General features: G+C 34.1%; 1 protein-coding gene across 1 annotated transcript in view; it reads right to left on the reverse strand.

The window, feature by feature from the left end:
* Positions 1–2,945: 2,945 nt before the first annotated feature.
* The window catches only part of LOC142319847 (uncharacterized), a 45,401-nt gene continuing 21,018 nt past the window's right edge, over positions 2,946–27,328 (reverse strand). The window contains exon 3 of the mRNA XM_075357519.1: positions 2,946–3,095. Within this exon, the coding sequence (XP_075213634.1) occupies positions 2,946–3,095 (150 nt within the window). The remainder of the gene's footprint in view (positions 3,096–27,328) is intronic.

Raw genomic sequence — 27,328 nt, forward strand, 5'->3', positions numbered from 1 at the left:
CAATAATTAGTTACAATTTATTGTATGGGGGTTTAAAGTGTTTTTTGTTTTGTCTATGTGTGTGTAATTTTGTGTTGTTTGTGTAGTGTGTTGTCCTGAAAAAGACAGTTTGGGAAAAACGGAGAGGTGATTAGTTAAAATAAATTTTTATATAGACAGTCACTCCTTGTCTACACATCCCACATTGAAGGTTGTGTTGAATTAAATAACGAACATAATCTATACAGAATGTGTGACCACACGGTAGTATAGCTGCTCCTACACGTGCACTCAGACATATTTTACATCGCAGCGTACTTGTGAAATCTTCATCCCGTATAACACCTCGTTCTACTGCACATTTCAGATTTCTTAATGCCTCACTAAGCGATTCTAAAAAGGGTATGTTTGCACCCTTCACACTGGTGATATTGCGCACTAAGTTCCTAATACTGGTAGCCACTCTTGCTTTAGCAAGTTCGAATGATGTCGATGATACCCCTGTTCGTCTAATGTGCAGCTGTGTTGTCAAATGAATGTTGTAGTGAGCGGAGCGACAAATATATATACCTTATCAGTGCTATGGACTCTGTACTTCCTGTTATTTCCAGTTTGCTATTTTTACAAAATTAAATAAAGAAACGGTTACGTTTCCACACCACCCACGAGTTAGCAACCGTGGCAGTAGTATATAATGTTGAGGTTCTGCTTGAATTCCCCCCACACGGTCTTCAAGCAGAACCTCAACGTCGTTTTCGCTATACATTAAAGAATTAAAGAACGATTTATACCAACTGTGTTTGACTTATACAATCTTCATGTTAAAGTGGTGATTTATTTAATTTTTTTTAATATTAATAAATAAAATTATCTATCAGTGCAAATTTCAATGAGAAGGTCAGTCTTATTCATAATTACATTGCGATAACTCTCAATGATTATCTAAAAAAAATAAAAATATCTATGATCTTTCAATTTTTGCCTATTATTCTTGATCGTTAGCTGAGAATACGCGATTTAAAATTAGTTCTATATAAGTTGCATGCCAGTCGAACCAAAACCCTTATCATTACGTTCGGTTCCATCTAATGTTTCGCTTTCCGTCCACGATATGCGTTTGTATTTCGATATTATCATTTGTGCGATTTTGAATCCCCTCTGGATTGTAAAATCTTTATCACCCAAATTAATAAGGGCGACTTTAATTTCTCCGCGATAGTCAGCATCGACAGTGGCCGGTGAATTCACAACTGTAATACCATAGCTCATTGCCAAACCGGATCTAGGCCTTATTTGCGCTTCATACCTTTTAGGTAGCGATATAGCAATGCCGTCGCGATTATTTTTATTTCACCCGGTTGAATAATCGTATCGATTGTTGAAACTAAATCTAAACCGGTGCTTTGTTCGGTAGCATATTTAGGAAAATATGCTACGAAATTATTCAATTTCTTAATTTTAAAAAGTTCCATCTAAAATGTCTATATTTAGAAAATAAATAATACAAAACTAATTATCTATTTAGGGGAAAAATTATACATTTATTTATTGTATATGTTCCTTCAGTTTTGTGAGATGTTGCAAAATACCGATCAAACGGCAGAAATGTATCTAAATGTAAGTCATTCATATAAATAACATAATAAAGCGTATGCATGAAATCATGGGGATTCCCTCGTCTGTAGCATTGACTTTTGTTCGTGTAAAACTAATAATCTATTGATGATTAAAAAAATAAAAATATCTGCGACCTTTCACTTATTATTCTTGCTTTATCACTTTGCCCGTCAGCGGAGAATACGCGATTACATTATCGTATATCAATAAACAATATGCTACTGTATTTGGTTTAAAATTTTCTTCCGCTTCAACTTTAATCTTCAAATCAATTACACCAATTTTTACAGAATCATTTTGACGCGAGCAGTCGATCACATATAGGGGATATTTGGTTTTTTAATCGGAAAACGTGTACGGTGAATCTATATTTTTATAATATGATTTTTGAAAATTAATAAACATTCTATACATCAACGCTTGATTTCCTCGTAAATCTTCATACGGATATTTATTCGAATTAATCATTACACAAATATTTTTAACGTTACACGAATCGAATTCTGACGCGTCCTTCATGGCTTTATCTTTCCTATTGGTTTGAAAACCTACAATAACATAGCGCGGTTTATCTATTTGCGACAACGTTGTCACATTCCATATAAAAGAATTCGTTTGAGGAACCGCTGTATTTTCATGAAGGTCCCACGCTCTGAACGCCATACGCACATCTTTATTTTGATCTCTTATTTTAGCTAATTCCAATTCATATTCGGGTGCCACCTTGAGGTACGGGACAACCTACACGATGTCTGTTAATTCTATCTTAGATTTGTGGTCGGGAACCGTAGCGTGTATCACGTTTACATCGCTATCAAAACGTCTCAACACCAATTCTTGTCTGTTGTTTATGATTATTTTTTTATATTCTTCAGCGAAACCCAACACATCGATAACGGTATGCATAAATTAAAATTACCATTTTCATCTAAATCGACTTTATTTTTTCCACTAATCCATCCTGCTATTTCGGCACATGGCAGCATAGAATTTGTCATTGAAAGAACGTTTTTCATAACAGTTGTCACGCCTACATTTCTCACCGAAGCGACTTCTTGCGCGTTAATAAGATATCGTATATCCTGGAATAAGAAGGCCACACCAAAATTAACTAATTCTGAAGTAGTCGATTTTTTCCGTCTGTTCCGACGAGTTTGCCGGAAACAATCAAATAATTTTCACCCGGAACGGTATACACATCCGGTTGATTTATAGGGATTTTAATCTCCTTTTCGATTTTATTCGCTAGGGAATAATGATTGTGAAATTGATTATATGTTAAGGACTCATCTGAACGCGCTATCTTATTAACTGTTAAATAATTCATCTCTATAGAAAAAGTTAAATTTTTATTTCAATATCGTTATGGTGCTTTTAAGTTTCCCTTCGATGATTTCAAAGCCTAAAGATTTAAATTTTTTAACGCTTTCTTCGGTCAATTTGTAACGTTTTTTAACATCAGTTTCATCATCACTTTCAAATACTAGCGGCATGTCTATCTAAAACAACAAAATAAAAATCCAAAATTACAATATTCTATTCAGAAACTCCGATGGGTCCTTGATTCTTTCAAAACTAACATCATGTTTACTCGTTCGCCGCGCAAATTTAATAAATTATCATTTTCATCGGTCAACGATATAACTAAATCGTAAATTGCTCTCACATCTACCGGCAGAAATTCAATATAAGGAGGATATTCTTCAATCATATCGCCCGGATCTACACTCAGCGGAAACTCATATAAAATGCGGTCTTGATTTTCATTTCTATAACTGCCCGAAATAATGTTACATTTCACGCGTATTACATTCACGGGAGCGATATTTATTATTTCATCCGAAAGATGTGTCGCATTCGCTTTGAGAACTCTCGACCCATAGCCTAACAGCCTGCCGATACTGCAATCTGTATCCGAAAAGTCTATCCATACGGTGCTTTTAATTTCACACTGTAACGTATTTGGGTTTGCTTGCAATATGATGGTTTGATTAATTTTATTCTGTATATAGTTACTGATATCTTCAATTTCATAACTACCTGTTGGTATTGTTATGTATTCCTTTTTTGTCAACACATAATTATTATTTTCATTTTTTTTGACATCCTTTTCCAAAGCGAAACAAAATTTATTATTTTTGTTTTCCTCGACGTTCGGGATAGTGTTGGCGATCATCAACCATTTGAGACCCAATTCGTATTGGCCTTTTGAAAGGTCGATCGGTGGAAAAAATGATTTTTTAATCATCGAACTGTTACCATCAATCGAAAATAGACACGACATATCTATTTAGAAAAAATAAAAAACAAAAACGTATAATTTATTCGGATAAAAATTCTAAACTTAATCAACCACAAATCACATCATCGTCAGTTTGATATCTATTGTAATTGTACATTACGTTGGAGTTCCTGAAATAATTCATCAGTTCTGGAGGCGGATGCGCATCGCCTATGCTATCAAAATAATCTACATTTTTTTCGATTTTTCGGAAACAAACCCAATGCGTACCGCGGCCGTTTGAAGTGTCTATTTCACTATCGAGCATTCATTTTTCCAAATCTTTTTCGGTAAAGCGTCCAACATAAAAACACCGCGGAAGTGTGGAATTTTCAATTGTTTCGCGTATTCAATCATTCCGTGATCGTACTAAGCGCGATTTGGTATTGAATCGATTATTTTATTTTTTTTTCATTGAAATTTGCACTGATAGATAATTTTATTTATTAATATTAAAATAAATTAAATAAATAAAATAAATCACCACTTTAACATGAAGATTGTATAAGTCAAACACAGATGGTATAAATCGTTCTTTAATTCTTTAATGTATAGCGAAAACGACGTTGAGGTTCTGCTTGAAGACCGTGTGGGGGAATTCAAGCAGAACCTCTACATTATATACTAATCGTGGCGGGTTGAGATTTTTTTTTACATGAGTGAAATCTCTCCCCAATAGGCCTACTGTAAAATACTCAAATCTTTTTTTATATTTTTTTAATTAATTTTTTTTTTGTAAATGTTTTCAAGTGATTCAGTGCAGGCATAAATAATATTCGTGGCATAAAACCAAGATGGAAGGAAATAACTATAATTTAGATCTCTAACCAAAGATGTTGATTCACCAACATCTTACAGCAGACTGAGCTCTACAGCGGTACTCGACGTGGAACAACATGTTCAAACGAAAGCGGTACGTTTTCCTTGATGCAGTTTTGACAACGAGTTGAGTGGTGATGCACATCCATCCTTTCGTTACACCAACAACATTTTACACACAATTCGTTAAAGGAATAGTAATAACCGTTTTTTGCCAATTCCTCTTTGTTTTCCGCGTTTGTGTTCGCAAACGATCGTAATCGGTCGTCTTCCCTCACAGATCCAACGGCTTTTTACACATCTTACACCACTCCATGTAGAAACAACCGGTTTGTAACGCACATTTTCCACTCTCCTTGTGCGTGTGGTACGGACAATTTACGATATAATTTGAATTCGGTTTCGGTGCGCCGTTCGGTATTTGACGAACATCGTTATGAAACCGTCGCAAAAATTTCACTTTCTCCAGCCCTTTGGTGTGTATTGTGGCAAACTGAGAACATAACGCCTTCATGATATCGTCGTTGTATACGAATTCGCCGTAATTCCAATCGATTTTGTGAAAATTTCTCTGAAATTTTCACAAAATTGTGAAATTGTGAATTTTGTGAATTTCACAAAAGTGAAATTCAGTAGTTGTGAAACAACTACTGAATTGTGTACACAGTCGGATTAAGCCTTTTTATACTTCCAAAGTAAAAGTGGTGGGGGTAACCCCCTCCACCTCTTCTTCTTCTTCTTCCTCGTTTAGAGGACCATCATAGTCATCATCATCATCATCATGTGCATGTAACGTTATGTTAGGTAATGAGATTTTGGTAGCGTTTACCTTTGGTAACACTTTGTTTTCGCTGAAGGTAATGATGCCGTTACATTCACTATCGTTTTCTTCTTCAGTGTGGTTTTGTTGATGTTTACCTTTGGTAATACTGTTGTCTTCGGTGAAGGTAATGATGTCGTTACATTCACTATGGTTTTCTTCTTCAATGTCGTTTTGTTGATATTTACCTTTGGTAAAACTGTTGTCTTCGCTGAAGGTAACACTATTGCTTTTTTTGAAGGTGACGATGTAGTGATGTTGCTAACTACGTCAGCAGACAGGTTTTTCGAAGATGATGGTGGTGATACATTAGCGTTGGCAAAAATGGACAACACCTCCACAGACGATGAATTACACCATACTAAAGGTATGTTAACCGGCGATTGTGTAGAAAAAGTCACTCTACACAGTATCGGTTTCATCGTTGTGTACAGATTCATGTGAAAAGTCGCCCAGTAATAGTGTTACAATTATACCAACTGCTATACCTGTTTTAAATACACTCAATGTTATTAAACATTTCGTAAACCGTCGCCACGTAGCTAATATTTGCTTTTTACCTTCCTTTCCCCGTCCATCCCCATCGCCTAATTGATCAATTTTAAATACCTCCCGCATTTCATAAAGTTTTTCACTATTCAAGTGAGCGGAGTGTATGTGACGATGCTATCATGTATAATGAGACAGTAGGCAGTCGTGTTGGCCGGTATATTGTTTTTGGTATCGAAATCGATACGTACATCTACTGTTCCTGTTTTAAGCGATTCGTTCTGACGGGAACAGTCGATAACTATTAACGGTACACTGGTCTTGAAATCCGCCAAACTGTAAGCGGGACATTCGTTCTCCGGCTTGTTATAATAACCGAACCGAAAGCTGGCGAACATTTCATACATCATATTCACATCTCGCTGTAGATTGTCGTACGGATAGTACTGCGAATTCAAATACAGACGAACGTTTACCAACTCGCACATATCGAAGAGCGTCAATGGTTTTGTAGCTTTATCCTTTCTGTCCGTCTGTAAACCGAATATCACGTATCTCAGTTTCTTCGTTTGCGCACATGTTTTTACCGTCCATGAATGTATGTTTGTTTATGGTAGAACCGGATATTCGTGGATTAGCCATGTACGAAAAGCAATCGCTCACGGTCTATCTCGTTCTACTACCTTCAAAAATTGCATTCTAATGCATTCACGTCGCTGGAAGATCTAAGCAAAACCAATTCTTGTTTGACGTTCAATATTATGTGTTTGTAGTCTTCGGCGAAACCCATCAGCATACGCAGCGGTAAGTAGAAGCAAAATCTTCCCGTGTTTTCTTCCAAATCGAACTTATCCGACGCTTTGAACTTCCACCCGAAATTTTCCAAAATATTATCTTCGCTTTTACGCAGCGAAAGAATATTCTTTGTCGTTGTTGTTATTCCTAACTTTTGTACGCGACACATTTCCGTGCCGTTTATCTCGTATCGTATCTTCTCGAAGAGAAACGGTTTCGCGTTGTTTGTTAACCACGATTCCGTTGCCTTTTTATCACCTGCTTTAGTAGTTAACGCACCTTCGACCATCAAATAGCTTTTATGCGGTAACGTGTACACATCTTGTTGGTGTATCGGAATTCGGATTTCATCGTTGTTGTTGTAAGTCGACGAAGCGTACGGTAGATGGGTATGATATTCGTACTGTGTGATCGTGTTTTTGAATGAAACACTTTCACCGACGTCCAACATATTCGCTCCTATCGCTGCCATTACCGTTCACTAAAACTGTAAAACCAAGTTTTCGAAGAAACAACACGTTGCGCGATGTTAACGCTTTGGTGTTTGCACGTCGACTGATCGGTTTGCACGTCGTTTCGCTACTAGTACCACCGCTATTGTATATTAACCCCATCTATTGGCTTTCCTTTTTACTTCGTTTTCCTTTGTAAATGCAATCTCACCGTAACGATTTCACCGCGAAAATTTATCGATTTTCCGTCTTGATCGGTAAACTTTATAGCTATATCGTCTAAGCTCTTCGTATTCACCGGTAGATAGATTATATTCTTCGGCGATTCGGTTATTTTGAAACCAGGCGGTACGCTTAGCGTGAATTCGTGCAACACGTGTCCTTCTGATCCGTTCGTATAGGAGCCTCGTATAAGGTTGCATTCGACCCGTACGGTGTTCACGTTGTTAATGGCGACTGGCTTCAATGACTCATGCCATATATTCGCCGTCAGATTAGTTTTCTCGAACCCCAACAGCGGTGCCAAACTATCTGTTGATGTCAAATCGATCGCGGTACTGCATTTAAGTTCGCATTTTAACGTGTTGTTATTCGGACGCATAAGTAAATCTATTTTGCTTTTGTCTTGTATTTTGCTTGAGCGAGTTCATCGCTCAAGCGTTTGGCGATATCATCCACTTCGTACGATCCGGTCGCTAGTGTCAGCTTAATCGGTTTTTGAGGTTTCTTTGGTACAACAGTAAATGTGTTGTTGATTCCCTCTTCGACATTTGGAATCGAGTTGTATGTGGTTAAGTTTATCAACGCCAATTCCCAATCGCCATCAGACAAATCCAATGGCGGAAAGAATGTAGCGTGTAAGAACGACGTATTTCCACTCATGCAGAACATGTTTACCTGTAGGCTGACGAATCACGACTGAGAAATTCAAGACATAAATGACCGCAGATAACCGTGTTTATACTCTGTCTGGCGTTATAATGGAAATTGATAATCGAATCGAGTGGAAAATAACGCATCAATTCGTTAGGTGGACGCAGATTACTGAAACTATCGAAATAGTCCACCGTCCGTCCACGTTTTCTATAACATACCCAGTGTGTTCCATGACCGATACTGCGGTCAAGATTAACTATCGCAGTTTCGTTAGTCTTCGGTTGTGTGGGTAATGCGTCCAACATGAAGATCCCTCGAAAATCGGCTATATTTAGTCTTCTCGCGTACCACATTAGTTCGATGTTCGATAGCGGTCGCACTGGTATTCCCTTTATTGGAGATTACGACGACGTTTTTTTTTACCGCCCATCTCCGATCCGGTCAAAGTGGCTTAAGGTATAATCCCCGCCCTGCAGCGCCCGCTTTTCGTTTCATCATTTCGACAAGGCGTTTTATATTATTCCTTTTTCATCGTCTTCTTCGTCTTCGTACTCTTCCACCGCCGAACTTTGCTTTTAACTTCATCGCGTTTGTAACCGCTAATGCCGTAGCCTTTTCCGCGATACTCGAGTATAAGGTAGAAGAATCTCGTCGTTTCTTCTCGTGTTCAAACTGCGGCACACTATCGCTTCTTATGGTGTCAATTCCCTAACTTTTTCCTGCACTGTGCAGTTCAGAAGATCCCGACAGACCACAACACCCTTTGCGGTATTGAGTGTGCTGTGCGGATCGACATGCACAGCAATATCACCAATATTCTTGAGCCCTAGGATCCTCTGTGACTGTGTATCATTAGTAGTCTCCACATGCAGCCCATTATAAGTTTTTCTTATGTCTTTAACTTGGCCTCCAGCATGTTTAGTTATTTCTCGAGCAATGAGAAAAGGGCTTACCCTCGAGAAATTCACGTCTTACTACAAATGATGATAATCCGGTCAAGAGTTGTGCTGGATCGTCTAAAAGCACCGATTCTGAGGAAAATAGTTTTGTCAGTAAAACTCAAATGTTGACAAAGATGAGTCCAAGAGTAAAGTGATCAACCCTACACTGCAGACAGTGATTGAAGAGGGTTTCCAACAATTAATTTCTAATCTTTAGTGAGTTAACTGCAGTGAAAAAGAAGATATACGATTTAAAGCAGAAAATCAAGGCCTTGATAGTGAAGGATTTGAAAGATATTATAGCACTTACCCTTTCATCAATCTATTCCTGGAGTCTTGCGAGTGATTCTTTCCCTACCAACTGGAAGTCAGCCCGCGTTACTCCTACTTCTAAGGTCGGTCCTCACTTGTTGCAGAAATACCGTCCTATCTGTGTTCTTCCAACTGTATGTAGTCTTCAAGGGGATAGTATTCGCCAATATTTACAAGCATGTTAAAAAAAACGTTTTCCTATGCAACATGGTTTTCGGAAAGATCAATCGACTTCTACCAAATTGGCGCAATTTCTATCAGTAATTGGTCCTGCTGTTCAACAACGTTAGCAGTGACATACTTTGGCCTACAAAAGGTGTTTGATGAGGAGGTCCCTCACCATTTGCTCATTACATATATTGCCTAACGTTTTTACTGAAAATTATGTTAGGCGGATTAAACGTTACCTTCAGGGAAGACTTTCTTCAGTATGTAGTGGCAGCGCAATGTCTAAATCTTTTAATATATCTTAACCTTGGTCCCTTATTGTTTTTATTATTTATCAACAATATTTGTAATATTATCGACTGTAATCATTTTTTTTTTGCATATGATCTGACAATATATTGCGCCATTTCTTACAATAATGATCATCTTCTCCTTCAGATAAATATACGTAGTATAAATTCTTAGCTAAAAATCAACTTAATCTCCTTAAATGTGAAAAAAATAAAATATTGTCTTTCTCTAAAAATACATCTACATCGTTCTTTAATTACAGAATATACGGGGTATCAATTGAACAAGTTAGTTAAGTTAAAGACCTTGGTATTCTCTTTAACGATAAGTTGTCGATGGTTAGACATGTTGAAGATATACTATTAAAAGCTAGGCATAACCTCGGCTTAATACAATCGATGGCGAGGAGTTTCGTCGATATTAGGACATGTCTCTTGTTTATAAATCGATAGTGAGATGTCATTTCGAATATTCCAAATTATTTTGAACCGTGAAAGAGAATATATTTTTAAGTCTTATATTTCTAAGCCTAATCGGAATTGAAAGTCTCAACCCTACAGATAAAAGCAAAGAAGTTAGCACTGATAAAAATATACATGCCACCTCTGATTTCTTCTCATACCTCCTTTAGAACATATGTTTCTTATCTCCAAGTGCATTTTTCAAATATATTTTACGTAGAAAGGTTTTTTCCGATTAAAGTACATTTTTTATAACCTTGTGTATGAATCACATTTACAAAATTAATAAAATTGATTAATCTGATTCCACATAAATACAACTTCGTGAAAATAAATAATTTTTATTTGCGAAAAAATATTTCTTACTCTAAGATATCTGTCTGAAGAAATAGAAGTTCAAAACTACGCAACAGAAATAGGATTTTTTATTTTTATTTTATCTACTACTGAAGATTTATTTCATAAAATTTAAATACATAAGAATAACGTTTTACTTTTATATAACAAATACTAACTTATTATTATTCTAAATTATACATAAAATAAACATATTTAAAAAATTAAAAAGAAAAGAATGTTAATATTATTTTATTAATAAAGTGAAAATTTGTAAAATATCTGGATAGAATATTTTATTAATCTTGGGATTCAAATGAAAACATACCATTCCCGTAACTCAAATTCAAGAGAGAATCTTCAATTTCTGTTCAAGACTTTCATCCCGAGGGAGCTATTCAGATCTCTTCTCTACTCATAATGGCTAGAGGAAGACCAAAGCGATCCTTAAGGACTATTTCAACCCTCCAGCACTCTAACCACTAATCATCTTGCAAAAAAAGAATCCTTTTGAAGGAAAATTTAAATATATTTAATATACATAAAACTACATTTTTATTATTTATTAATATTTTTCATAAAAGGAAACGCTAATAATTATGACGTAATTTATTGATATTTGATTAATTTTTTTTTAAATTATATAGATCTACTTGTGCTAAAAATTATGTTCTATACATTTAGTAGATTATGTAATTATCTGTAAAATTATATAAATTTTAATTTTAAGGTAGCAAATAATAAATAAATAGGTAATTGTCCATACTATTTTTAGAAATTGTAATTTATGTTAATAAAATACAAAATTCCGTTTGATAGTTCCAGAAAAAGAGTTTTTCAACTATAAAAAATGATAATAAGCATTCATTACATTAAAAATTATATTTCTAGTTCTTTTTTCGTTCAGGAAATAAATTATAAATCGTGAGATTTGTTTGTTAAAAATACTGAATGTTATTCGGTAAAAAAGTTAAAATTCTTAAAGAATCATTGTGCACGATGGGATATAATATAATTTAATAATTGTGTCGATGGTTACTTTTAAAAAAACAAAAATAGTTTTAGTGTTGCTATTATTTAGCTTCATACACATATAAATTTAAACACATTAACAAATAAATGATTTATAAATGGAAAAAATGCTTTAATTTTTTTAATAACAGGTTTTTTTATAGTCTAAAGAAAAGGAAGAATTTTTAGGAGTAATTTTGTTAACGTCAATTTGTATTCTACTGTCACGCCTAAAGTTAAATAATTATTAAGCTGAAAATAATCCTGATAAACTCGCAGTATACGCAAGTACAGTTTTAATCGGCTAACAAATGTTGGATATGAAATGTCAAATTGAATTGTTTGAGTCTTTTGAGTTAATTCTTTTAATTCCACATATAATGCAATAGATTACTTATTTATTGTTTACTAGCAGAGGCAACTAATGCTAAAACCTAATAACAACTATTCTAATAGTATGATGAACACAGTGATGATGATTTTATTTTATATTTATTTATCTATAATCAGAAGGTATAATTGTTATAAACTGATACAATTGTATAAAAAGAAATAAATAAAAAAAATTTCGGGGGGAACTGCCGAAAAAGATTCTGTCGCCAGGGGGTCGAATCGTGGACACGTGCAGGCCTCAGCCTCTTTGATGAGGGCGTTCGGGTCCAGCAGATAGCTGGATCAGGACGTTCTGATGACGCATGAGGACCGTCGAGGTTTGTGAGGTGGGCGCGCCATTCAGGGGGGGGTATGCATGGGGTGCATACCCGGACCCAGACTAGGTGATAGTGAAGGGAAGGGTAGCCTTCTTGGGAAGAGTCATGGCAACCGGGAAGGATGTCGTGATGTCTCAATGATCCAAGATTCTCTTGGATCATTGAGCCAAGATTCTTGTCTCCTTCAGCCAAGTCACTTGGGACCGACCGAAGTAACGTCTTCTAAGCGGTTACCGATTGCTCTCAAGTAGTTAAACAAAAAAAAAAAAAAAAATAAATGATACAATTGCATAAAAAGCAAGCGTTTAAAAATATTGACCTGACTGGTACTCTAATTCGGCTAAAAGGCAAAGACACTTCCACAAACTCCATGGCGACAACTCCTGTTACAAATAATAACTAGTTCCGACCAGGAATAGCCTATAAGAATTCAAGAATGTGGGTTAGTAGAGTCGACAATCGGTCATTTCTTTTTAGTTCCATCTACGATTTACTTACCTTCAATTCTATCTCTAAATCTCTCTGTAGACCTCTTTATAGATATATCTAAACTGATTTGTTAAAAACAAAAAAAAGAAAAAGACTGACATTGTACCTATCAGTTGCTATTTATATGTAGGAATTAAGGCTTTTGAGATATGGCTTGTCCTTCCGTACAATGAGATTCTACAGAAGAAACGAAAAGTTGTTCCTGACAAACTTTGGGCAACCTACTGCTATTACATGCTCGTAGATTAAAACTCATGATTTTTTTTTTTACATAGCAGTAACATGATTAAACATAAATAAAAATTTGGAAACGATTCCATTTATTAAACTAAATTTCGATTAATAATCTTTTCCTTATACTGCATATTTTTCAAAACCTACTCTAGAATTTTGTTTTCAATTTTTGACGCTGACTTTTTTATAACATTTCACATTTCACAATCACTGTAGAGCAGAAGACACATTAAAAGCCAGTAAATTCAAGAAACTGTACTTACTAATCGTAATAGAAATGAAAAAATAGTTCAAACCTATAAAAGAGACAACATTACTTACAGCCAGAGTATACTGTACAGCCACTATTTTTCCAGTTCTCATATATTTAATTCTTTTAGATGTTTATAGAAATCTATAGACCGGTAGTCGTCATCAAATATACAATTTTTTCAGAGAAAAAATTTGTTTATTTTTTAATTTAAATATATTTAACATTTTAAGTACCAGTGGAAGATGAATGTAAATGTCTTCGATTAACAGTTTCATTTATGAGACAAACGAGTAAATGTCTCTTTATGCACGAATAGTCAGAAGGAAAGGTTAAGTACGGCACAAAATTGTTGAGCAGTATTTGTTGAACTAAGCTAAGGGTTTGTACGTATGTGACTAGAAATATAGAGACGAGTTGTTTTATTAGACAACAGCCTGAAGGATTACTGAAACACGTGGCGAATCGGGTCGTGTTGCTACTGGAAGCGCTAAGATCCATTTCCTGCATGTTGAGTCACGAATCCACCCCCTTTGTCGGCCTTACTAACAAACCTTGAGGTGTGACAGTGTATAAATATTAGTTTCTTACAATTTTCGAAGAGGTATTTTATTCTAACAATTCTTTACTATAAATCAGATCTGTAAACCGATTCAACTGTGTACAATTTTTAATAACCAAAAATATACTTTTTATTATGACAGTAAATTTTAAATAAAGAAAAATAAATATAGAATTGAAATTTTTTTAATAGAGAAATTCACTTTGTATTTATCTTTCGTAACATTATTTATTGAAAAAAAAATAACGAAACAAAAAAACTAGAAATATAAAATATATAACAAAGTATATATAACAAAATAAGTGCTATAAACTGTACAGTAATTAAATTAAAATACTGTTAGATATTTGTTTAAATATTTGTACTCTTTATGGAAAGGGCATCAGTAATTTGGCTGGTTTGATGCTACTAGCCATTTTTTTTCTGCCGCGAAATTTTTAGTTCTTAGCTATCAGTTGTACAGCGTGGTCTGTCTGAGGGAAAGTGGCACCTCCTACTGTGAAATTTATCAAGCTCTTCGTTTTGTAACTGTTATTCGATACGAATTACTCGTCAATACTTATTTTAAACTGCTTTGACAAAAATTTGGTTCTTTTTGCGTATTTTACGTGTATGCTTGCTTATCTTACATTTAATCTCTAAGATAAATAATCAGAAGCTTTTTCGGCTTTAGTCATAATTGCACAAATTTATTGAGGGATTTTATATTTCTTGGTTTTATGGAAGTTATTAACATGTTATATAGTTTGGATTACTAAGTTCTTGTAAGATCAATTTTTGATTCTGTTATATATTATTCGTTTTGGGTTTTATTTAAAACTACTGTTATATTTGCAAGATAATTTTTTCCGGTTAAAATAAAATAAGAAAAGGCAAATGGAATAAACTATGTTAACGAAAGTAACTTCATCCGGTGTTTCTTCTATGATGATCGAAACAATCTCCAAAGATTAATTGTTTATATATAAAAACAGTTTCTGCAGTTTCAACAAACGGAAGCCGGTTTAACATTTTCAACGATGAAATTACTTCGCCCATTTTTTTTAATTCCACCTAAGTAAAAGTATATATCATAAACTTATTTTTCACCGTGCGAACCGTGAGCTCGCAGCCCAATGGTTAATAATTTAAACTGAATAAAATAGCAGTTATTGCCAAGATTTTAATCGTCCATGTTAGTATGAATGTTTAAAATAAATTTATGACTAATGTATAAAAAAAACAAGTTGCATCGCTCATGCGTAATCTTGATAAATGATAAATCAAAACAATGGGCTCAGATTGAAATTTAAAAAATTCACCCAAAAGCAGATTTTATTTTGAACACGAAAAATTATCTAATTCCACTGCCCAAAAAATAAATTATACTATAAAACTGTCTACAAAATAACTGATATATCCAGCACGAGTAGCCCCGAATTGACTAAAATACGTAAGAATTATAATTCTATTTTTTTTCTAAAATTTCACTTGCAGGAAAAACTTGAATTTCTGTGACCGGTCTTGATTTAGTAAGCGACTAAATACTTTACTACAAGAAAACTTACGGTGTAAAGTATGATACGATCTCGGTTTACGCCTCATTGCTCATCAGCAATGAAGTTATCTGAATAAATTTTTGACTAAAGTCATTCTTAAAATTTAAACTGGTAAAAGAATCGCTCAAATTCAAGCTGCGGTTCTCGCGATTTAAAAGAACAATCGTACACATAACTAAAAAAATCATACATACGAGCATTCTGATCTGTTTATAAGTACATATTTCATCTATTCATACAATAATCTTGTGTTCTTGCATACATACAAATGTGTGTGTATGTGCACGCGCGTACGTGCGCGCCATTTAGTAAGTCGATCAAAAAAAATTATGATTAACTCGTCTTAGCCGATACTCAAAGAAGAATTTCTGCTGAACCGAAAAAATCTATAAGATTTTTTACGATTTAAATCTGTAACCGTCTCCTGTAACAACTTAATAGAACAGACAAATAAATCGAAGTTTTTGCGACTGGCTTCCGAAATACGTTGTCGTTGGGCAGACAGACCCGATGTTGTATTTCACGTCAGACAAGATATGATTTCATTTATTTGGGCGTGTTAACTCTCACATCACTAGGTACTGGTTGACTGAAAATCCTCACCGTATGTTTAAGCGTCCACTTCTCATCGATGTATGGTGGGCTATTTCAGGAATCGGATAGTGAGGCCAATATTTTAATCGTAGGGTACGATAGAATTCTACGCTGAGTTAATAGATCGTAAAAAAGAGTACGTCTTCTTTCAACAAGATGAAGCAGTGTGTCACATATCAAGCGATTCATTAGCACACATTTGTACGGTTTTTTTAGATGAACGAATTGTCAGCAAAGGGCCGGGGCCTCTGCGTTTCCCAGATTTTGTCTAGTTGCAATTTTTTTCTTTGGAGGTATTTGAACGATAGAGTTTATGAATCAATTTCCCACATTACTGATGAACTAAAGGTGAATATTAAACATGAATCAACTGCATTAATAACGTTTTGCGTCGAGTGAATCTCGATACACTCCATTACAAAAGTGTATCTCTGAACAGAGTTCACTAAACATTTTTTGTTTACCACATTTTAAAAATGTGGTAAATTGGTAAGCGTTTGCTAATGTAAATACAGATTAGTTTAATTTACCTTTTCATCTCATTCGTAAAATGTTATATATCACAAGTGATACTCTTTGTTCTTGTGATACTTTAAAAGTATCACTAGAACAGATATGACTACATCCAGGTGAGAACAATTCTCAAGAGACAATGACCGTTTATATTATAGAAAATTCAAAGTCCTTTTAATTTAAAAATAATTTATTTCATCTGACCTTTTAATTTTAATTACCTTCCATTTCGCGTGAAATAAACTGATTTAAAAGTCTATATCCCGATTACTTCTTGAAGATAATAAAATGAAAAAAAAGAACTCAATTACGGAATTACATCTGCTCTTTCTAAATACGTATATTTATTTTTTAAAATTCTTTTTTTAAATTGTACAAATCCAAAATCATGGACAAAAATCAAATTGCAAAATGATTGATTGACTGAGATTTTACTATCAAACATCACCTCGTTTTTAACTACAAGTAGTAACAAATACCAATCTACACATTTATCTCCTTTGATATCATCCTTGAAAGTCATTATGGGCAAACGAAAATTTTATGGGCTTTTTGAATCGTTGAATTATCTCCCGTATTAAGATATAAATTTTATTTATTCTTATCAGAGATTTATTTTTACTATTGTTCAAAATAATTCCGCTTGAAATTATTACTGAAGTTTTAGGAATGGTTTTTTCTAGAATGGTAAATTTATCTAGATGACTCCATTTTTAAAGTGCGAAAGATTGTAAACTGAGAATATGTCTTATTTTTCAGGGTAATTTTTTTTTCATACAAATCGTGTATTTACGGTCGGTTCCGATTAAGAAACCACAATTAAACTGCATCACAAAAAGTACTTGAAGAAGGGTTTCCAGGAACACCCTCAAAAAAGCGTGCATATATAAATAAACAGAATATACATACAAATTCTATACAAATGAACACACTTGCATTAATTGGCATCATAAAGAATCAAGAGATCACAATTGTCTAGTGAAGAAACAAATCATAAAAGAATTCACAACAATATAAAACAATAGATTCAGATAAAATAGTAACATAAAATGTTTAAGGAAAGAAATAGAAGGGCACTAGGCTCCTCAATAAGGCATAATAAAGACGTTTATCATATATCTTATACCGAAGCAGTTCAAGGATCACTCAGATATCCCAAGTCCAGTACGTGTTGGCGTTTCAGTCGGAGGACATCTTCACTATTATTTAGAATATTAATTGCTAGAAAGTTCACATGACTATCTAATCGCAATCTGTAACTTAAGCCGGCTTCCGTGGCGCGAGTGCTAGTGTCTCGACCTTTCATCCGGAGGTCTCGGGTTCGAATCCCGGTCAGGCATGGCATTTATACACACGCTACAAATCGTTCATGTCATCCTCTGAAGAATGCCTAACGGTGGATCCGGAGGTTAAAAAAAAAAAGATCTAACAAACCGAACAGTTTGATCTTGTCACGAACATAAGGCAATCAAAGATAGTCGTGAATTTCCTCATTCCGAGCGAATCGCGGTGCCTCTGCTACGGATATTTGCAATGTCATATTTCGTGCAGTAAAATTTTATCAAATCAAGCCCGGTGACAGATTAATAAATCTATCACTTGTGAGTCATTCTCGCAAATAAAATTTTACAAAAAAGTTAAATTATACTTTTTACGTAATTTATTCAAATTGGGCTTATCTTGCTCGATATATCAGCGATTTTATTGATAATTTTATTTTTCAACCAATTTCTTCAGTAAGTGAATGGCGCGATTTTTCATAGAGAGCAATATTTCTACTTTTTACTTGGAATAAACTTACGTATGTAAATAAATACTGAGATAGATTTGATGCTCGTTAACTGAAGAAACAATAAAAATGAAATCAACAATTCATTTCATTAATTTTTTTTTTTTAACTGGGAAGCATTATGTTGACTTGTCAGGAAATCTTGACAATACCTGCTATCTGTTCACTTGAATTGATTACTAGTGTGCTACCCGCATTGCCCGAGATGTTTATACTTTCATTTTGAAAGTAGATATCTATTTTCTACATGGAATTAGCTAAAAAGTAATTTCATCTGACAAACAATTAATCCCTGTTCATTTGCTGAAACTTTAAAAAACTCTAATATATATAAAACCAAAAATCAACACGATTGAAACTATTAAACTTTACAAATTTTTTCGGGTCAGTAATAGGAAAATTGAAATAAAAACTTATTTCCGACCATGAATCTTTTTCAGATTGTCTTTTATTCAGATTTTTAAACCAAAAGGTATATATCTCAAGAACAGATTGTGATTTTAATTCAGTTCGTTACACCTGCTTTAACCGCCATTTTCTACGGAAAAATAATTTCGGTTTATTAAAGTCCATTTATGATTACAGCCAATGAACGTAACAGACTTGTAAAATGGCAGCCACAAGTATTCTTCAGAGCTTTATACGGCATTTTCATATTTTGTGTAGCGTAACCTTTAAGGCATTCACACACAGATCTTTAAAGCACGACTTTCTCCCAAAGAAATGTTTGTTTGTTTCTGGTCCGCTCAAGAGTCTGTCTGAGACGTCCTTAATGGCAGTCATATGAGATCACGGACCCAGACTACATACATAATTAAGATCATTTACATCTAGTTTTAACGTAATTTAATTCGGTTTTAATGAATTAATAAATTTAATTTTAATAACTTAATCACGTTAATAAGCTGAAGTTTATGTAAGTGTACGTTTATAATTAATAAGGTATTACACTTTTTTTTTTTTTTTTTTTTGTCTTCAGTCACTTGACTGGTTTGATGCAGCTCTCCAAGATTCCCTATCTAGTGCTAGTCGTTTCATTTCAGTATACCCTCTACATCCTACATCCCTAACAATTTGTTTTACATATTCCAAACGTGGCCTGCCTACACAATTTTTCCCTTCTACCTGTCCTTCCAAAATTAAAGCGACTACTCCAGGATGCCTTAGTATGTGGCCTATAAGTCTGTCTCTTCTTTTAACTATATTTTTCCAAATGCTTCTTTCTTCATCTATTTGCCGCAATACCTCCTCATTTGTCACTTTATCCACCCATCTGATTTTTAACATTCTCCTATAGCACCACATTTCAAAAGCTTCTAACCTTTTCTTCTCAGATACTCCGATTGTCCAAGTTTCACTTCCATATAAAGCGACACTCCAAACATACACTTTCAAAAATCTTTTCCTGACATTTAAATTAATTTTTGATGTAAACAACTTATATTTCTTACTGAAGGCTCGTTTAGCTTGTGCTATTCGGCATTTTATATCGCTCCTGCTTCGTCCATCTTTAGTAATTCTACTTCCCAAATAACAAAATTCTTCTACCTCCATAATCTTTTCTCCTCCTATTTTCACATTCAGTGGTCCATCTTTGTTATTTCTACTACATTTCATTACTTTTGTTTTGTTCTTGTTTATTTTCATGCGATAGTTCTTGCGTAGGACTTCATCTATGCCGTTCATTGTTTCTTCTAAATCCTTTTTATTCTCGGCTAGAATTACTATATCATCAGCAAATCGTAGCATCTTTATCTTTTCACCTTGTACTGTTACTCCGAATCTAAATTGTTCTTTAACATCATTAACTGCTAGTTCCATGTAAAGATTAAAAAGTAACGGAGATAGAGAACATCCTTGTCGGACTCCCTTTCTTATTATGGCTTCTTTCTTATGTTCTTCAATTGCTACTGTTGCTGTTTGGTTCCTGTACATGTTAGCAATTGTTCTTCTATCTCTGTATTTGAACCCTAATTTTTTTAAAATGCTGAACATTTTATTCCAGTCTACGTTATCGAATGCCTTTTCTAGGTCTATAAACGCCAAGTATGTTGGTTTGTTTTTCTTTAATCTTCCTTCTACTATTAATCTGAGGCCTAAAATTGCTTCCCGTGTCCCTATACTTTTCCTGAAACCAAATTGGTCTTCTCCTAACACTTCCTCCACTCTCCTCTCAATTCTTCTGTATAGAATTCTAGTTAAGATTTTTGATGCATGACTAGTTAAACTAATTGTTCTGTATTCTTCACATTTATCTGCTCCTGATTTCTTTGGTATCATTACTATAACACTTTTTTTGAAGTCTGACGGAAATTCCCCTTTTTCATAAATATTACACACCAGTTTGTATAATCTATCAATCGCCTCCTCCCCTGCACTGCGCAGTAATTCTACAGGTATTCCGTCTATTCCAGGAGCCTTCCTGCCATTTAAATCTTTTAATGCTCTCTTAAATTCAGATCTCAGTATTGTTTCTCCCATTTCATCCTCCTCAACTTCCTCTTCTTCCTCTATAAAACCATTTTCTAATTCATTTCCTCCGTATAACTCTTCAATATATTCCACCCATCTATCGACTTTACCTTTCGTATTATATATAGGTGTACCATCTTTGTTTAACACATTATTAGATTTTAATTTATGTACCCCAAAATTTTCCTTAACTTTCCTGTATGCTCCGTCTATTTTACCAATGTTCATTTCTCTTTCCACTTCTGAACACTTTTCTTTAATCCACTCTTCTTTCGCCAGTTTGCACTTCCTGTTTATAGCATTTCTTAATTGCCGATAGTTCCTTTTACTTTCTTCATCACTAGCATTCTTATATTTTCTACGTTCATCCATCAGCTGCAATATATCGTCTGAAACCCAAGGTTTTCTACCAGTTCTCTTTATTCCGCCTAAGTTCGCTTCTGCTGATTTAAGAATTTCCTTTTTAAGATTCTCCCATTCTTCTTCTACATTTTCTATCTTATCTTTTTTACTCAGACCTCTAGCGATGTCCTCCTCAAAAATCTTCTTTACCTCCTCTTCCTCAAGCTTCTCTAAATTCCACCGATTCATCTGACACCTTTTCTTCAGGTTTTTAAACCCCAATCTACATTTCATTATCACCAAATTATGGTCGCTATCAATGTCTGCTCCAGGGTAAGTTTTGCAGTCACCGAGTTGATTTCTAAATCTTTGCTTAACCATGATATAATCTATCTGATACCTTCCAGTATCGCCTGGCTTTTTCCAAGTGTATATTCTTCTATTATGATTTTTAAATTGGGTGTTGGCAATTACTAAATTATACTTCGTGCAAAACTCTATAAGTCGGTCCCCTCTTTCATTCCTTTTGCCCAGCCCGTATTCACCCACTATATTTCCTTCCTTGCCTTTTCCAATGCTTGCATTCCAATCTCCAACTATTATTAAATTTTCATCTCCTTTTACGTGTTTAATTGCTTCATCAATCTCTTCGTATACACATTCTACCTCATCATCATCATGGGCGCTTGTAGGCATATAGACGTTAACAATCGTTGTCGGTTTAGGTTTTGAATTTAAGGTATTACACAATAAGTAAAAATCAGTTCGCTATGTTAGTCAAATGGGAGAAAGAAAGGCAAATATTTTACTGTTTCCGAGACGTTCGATATCGTCAGTGTCTGTTACGTTACGTTTCCTGTCTGTGGAAGTAAATACTACCCACCGGTAGTGGTGAACGCGTCTTCCCAAATCAGCTGATTTGGAAGTAGAGAGTTCCAGCGTTCAAGTCCGTAGTAAAGGCAGTTAGTTTTACATGGATTTAAACACTAGATCGTGGATACCGGTGTTCTTTGGTGGTTGGGTTTCAATTAACCACACATCAGGAATGGTCGAACTGAGACTACACTTCATTTACACTCATACACATCATCCTCATTCATCCTCTGAAGTAATACCGAAACGGTAATTCCCGTAGGCTAAGCAGAAAAAAGAAAAAAAGAAGTAAATCCTATCAAAGCTGTTCTACGTATTTTCTTTTTATATATAATGGACTTGTCTATTCATAATCAAATTTTGTAGTTTTGCATTAAATCTAATTTGGCGGGGAACTAAAACTGAAGTAATAAACCGTCTCAGCAGGTTTTTAGTAAAAGTCAACTTAAAATGATCCTTATACTCTCTGAATAACCTTTTATTTGCATACCTGTCATTTACCCCCTCTCTAGATTATAACAAAAATTAACAGAAAATTTAGAATTTTTTTTTACCTCTACTAAAAATATTACCTTTTAAAAAAGTAAAATAGTTTTTTTACCTTAGTCTAACAAACAACTAGAAATAATATTTGATTAAAATTTTGGCTATTGAATCAATATCTAAAATTCCATTATAGACATATAATTGGAGGCACTTGTAGTGGCTTATCTTTAATAATAAATAATTATTCCAATAAATAAGAGAATCTATACACCAAATTTTTCCTTATGTTATTTGTATTTTAGCAAAGTTGTCGGTGCAACATGTCCCTCATTATTATATAAAAGCTGCATTTAAAAAAATAAAAAACAAAGCATGCATGATTAAAATATTAATAAATACTTATTTATTAATTTTCTTTTCATCTTTATTGAATCGCGAGGATAATGGGTGTAAAACCCCCAAATATCATTCAAAGTTATTAAATTTAGCATAACGGAAATCTAGTTATCCCCAAATATATGTACTTTTCAAATTTTGTTAAACATTTAAGGAATTCTGTTTTTAGTAAAATGAACGAAGTATATAATTAAAGGTATACATAAGAAATAACTTATTTCTTTCCCGTCTAGATAGCGCTATCGCTCTAAAAGGGAAATTATTATAATCGATTCAATTTGGACATATGCGGTTTTCATCGGATCTTGACGTTTAGACACCTAAAGAACCCAAAAAACCGGATAGAAATTTTCCAGATGTTAATGCAGCGCGCATGTGTGTTTTCGGTGTTGGTCTCTAAATTACCTTATATCTCCAGAAGTACTGGACCGATTTTAACCACACTTGGGCAGATTACTTCTATATATGGGGCATTGATGCCATTAAATTTTCAACCTAAAAAGTCAAGGGGGTGAGGCTGTAGAGCAAGGTCACCCTCAGTATCTCGAGATTTCACCTAATTAAGGTCATACCTTTCTTAGGCGCATTTGTTAACAACTAAAAAATAACTATATTTACAAAAATAGTGTGCAAAATCGCACCCGTACACCCAAAAATATTCTAAACTACTGCTATATTGTGCCGTCACAGGTGAGCGGTAGAATTAAATAAATGATTAAAATATTTTAAGTGTAAAAAAATAACTCATCTGGCTAGATCTCGAACTCGATCTCCCAGTCCGCTTGGTACCTGGTGCGTTAAGCCTCGCGGCTACATCAGCCTGCCGACCGTACAAGCGAAATTTCTATATGCAAGTTGCGAAATCACATTATTTTAGTAAGTGCTGACCGTCACCGCTGCTACCGCCATACCCGCGCAAATTAAATACGGTATGCGCGCGCTCTTTAGTTAGAATCATTGAATTAAATAAACGAACAAATATTATATGTAAATAAAATGAAATATTTTAAATTAAGTTGTGTGTGTAAGCCGTGCATCAGAAACAACCCACAGTTGTCATAATTTTTTTTTAAATTTAAAACTGATCGTTCTAAAACTAAATGTCTAAATATGAAAAAGGTCATCATCAGTTGATTACAGGGCATTTTTAGATTAAGTATTTAACAAACAGTTTCGACTATTAACCTGTCTATTTTTTTAATTTGCCTCTTCCTCGTCTCTAGACCAATATAAAAACTATTAAATAAAAACATACATCAAAAAAAAGAAGTTTTTATTTATTTCATACATATCATCCTCATTCGTCTTCTGAAATAATATCTTACGGCGGTTCCGGAAGCTAAACAGATAAAGAACAAGAAGACAAAGGTTGTTTCAAACTAGATCAGCTGATTTTTACCGCTTACCGGTAAGCGGTAAAGCGGGTAATAAATAAAAACTATTGCTCGGAGCGACGCCGGATATTATAAATTAACTTATTAAATAAAGTTTTTAGCAAATAAAATTAAACAGTTAAAAAGTAAAAAAATTACTTTTTAGTCACTCGTGGATCGGTTGACTTTTGTTGACGCAGAATTACTCTCATTTTAATGGGTAACGCACTCATGAACGGTGAGTATGAGCGAGTGAAGGACTGGAATGAAGGTTCGTAATATATGAATGAATAGTTGTTCGAGTCTAGTATTCAGTCAAAAGTATAAATATCATAGACATTAGTTATTGTTTCCATTAAAAAAGGTTTGGCAGCAGTGTGTATAATTCGAGCCAAAAAAATAGATTTATCGACCGTGGTTTACAACTAATTGTGTAAATGGATCCCAAAAATACAGTATTTTTTCAGATAATGACAAATTTTATCGAATCTCGACAGATTTAGGAACTACTTTTCCCACTTCTTCCAACAACAGAAATTAATAGGTTACTGAAATTGCGACTATTTTTAAGAAACTGATACACAAAATTTCTTCTTTCAGCTGTACGCAGCAATGATAGATTATTATAGTGAATATATTTTATGAACCTCTGTGTTTGTGTGTGTGTGTGTGTGATCATAATGTTTTTGTGTGTGCATTTGTAATCATAATAAAAAATAACACAGTAAAAGTAATATTAGAAATGTATTTTCATTTACATATATTGTTAACGATACTAATGAGAGAACAATAATGCTGTACAGGTACATTAATTTCAAAGTTAAATCTTTCAGAATAAAATTAGGTTTCACCAGAAGGAAGATGAATGTAAACGAATATGCGAGTGTATACTAAAACAATAAAGTACGTAAATGAACGGAAGGTGGAATAGCGGTAAGGTGATTGTTTTAAACCCATACAGACGGTCTACTAAGACTATAAAGACAAAAAGGTAAGGTTAAACAAAGGAAGAAAATGTAAGTTTCATATCGAGGCATCGGTCTCTTTCTCTGTAAGTTCACCCCTTTTTTTTGTCTACTTCTACCTCAATACATAAAATTTCCAAACCCGACCCATGCGTCGACCAGTATTGCCACAGCAATTGAAAAAACGGATCGATTTATAACAAGGCGATTTCCTTAGAAAGATATTTAGAAGATTTTTTTAGGAAGTGTTTTACTTTCATCTTTTATAGTATTACACTAGTTAGCTTTTCAAATTGGCTTCATATTAAATATAAATAATGTGCTAGTATTTATATTTTATTACTAAAATAAACTGTATTTATTTAATTTGTTAATTCGTTTTGATAATAGGCCACACTGATGCAAACCAAAACCTTTTTATGATTTTAATAAAGACAACCAAATCTAAATACGATTTACTATTAGAAATTATTCACTAATAAATTTTACTAAAAGAAATTTAAAAAAAGACTTTTTAATTTTCTAAGATTAAGTAAGATTTAAATGTAGGTTCTAAAGAACCGTATTTATTATAACAGAGTACATTAAATTAAAAATTTTATAAATGGATTTTACTCATTTTCTTGGTAAGATATAGATATCGGGTGGCGAAATATTTCGCTTTGATTTCTGCACCTTCAAAAATTAAGCCAGATTGTAATTCTTGAAACCAAAATTAAGAGGTAAATCTAGTTGTTTTATATCAAATCTGACCTGAAAATTGAAAAAAATAAATTTAACAAGGCGATTCCTTTTTTTAGCATCGAAAAAATCAGCTATCAACAGAGTGTCCCATATAAAACTCAACCCATCAATCACTCATCCATGAAATTTCAAAAGTCAAGCTTACTCCCTTACTCGTTACTGAAATGGACTCGTCCAACATCTGAACATCGCGGCGACGCAGTAGAACACTACCGATAGTAACAACAATGCAATCATAACGTTCAGTGTATTACTAGAGACAAGATGGTGTTTTCGCTAGATAAACGTGTTTTCATTGTTGAGTAGTACTTCAGTACGAAATCAGTGGTTGCAGTGCAAGATTTGTTTCGCCATAAGTACCCAGATAAACCAGCTCCTAACAAAACATCAGTATTAAGGTTAGTTGAAAAATTTAGAGAGACCGGTTCTGTTAATAACAAGGAACACAAAAGATCTGCGTTAGTGTTGAATACAGATACAGTCACTGAAATCAAAGACCGATTACTCGCCTCGCCAAATAAATCGATCAGACGTTTGTCTGCTGAAATTAATTTGTCTAAATCGACTGTTCATCGGGCGACCAAACAATTACAATTACGACCTTATCGCATTCAAACGGTTCATCAACTTCTTGAGCCCGACAAAGAAAAACGGCTACAATATTGTCAACGATTCCGTCGATTTCTGCGTGAGGGAATTAATATTATGGATTCGTTATTTTTCACAGATGAAGCACGGTTTCATTTGGATGGCTACGTAAACAGCCAAAACAGTAGAATTTGGAGTGCTGAAAATCCCCATGTTTACACCAAACAATTACACCCGCAGAAGTTGGGCGTGTGGTGCGCGATATCGCGGAAGAAAATAATCGGTCCTATTTTTTTCGAGTACACCATTAATGCAGAACGATATCAGGATATTTTATTTCAGTTCATTGCACTCTTGGAAGAGGAAGACAGACACTGCTGGCTACAACATCACGGTGCGACATCTCACTACGCAGGTTCAACTTCAGATTTCGTTGAGGAATTCTTTGGTAATCGTGTTATAGGTCGAGGCTTGTGGCCACCAAGATCTCCAGATCTGACTGCGACGGATTTTTTTCTATGGGGTTACCTCAAAGAAAAAGCCTACAGCAACAAACCACGAACACTTGAACAATTGAAAGTCAATAGTGAACAAGCTGTATTAAATATCCAGCCACAAACATTGAAAAAAGTTAACCTTTTTAACGACAAATATATTTAACGGTTTTTATAAGTAGTTATAACGGGATTCAACAGTTTTGCAACTTTTTTTATTGACAGAAGCATTAACTCTTTGATCTATTACACCAGCTTAAATAATTTT

This window comes from Lycorma delicatula, chromosome 2, assembly GCF_047948215.1.
Source record: "Lycorma delicatula isolate Av1 chromosome 2, ASM4794821v1, whole genome shotgun sequence".
Lineage (NCBI taxonomy): Eukaryota > Metazoa > Arthropoda > Insecta > Hemiptera > Fulgoridae > Lycorma > Lycorma delicatula.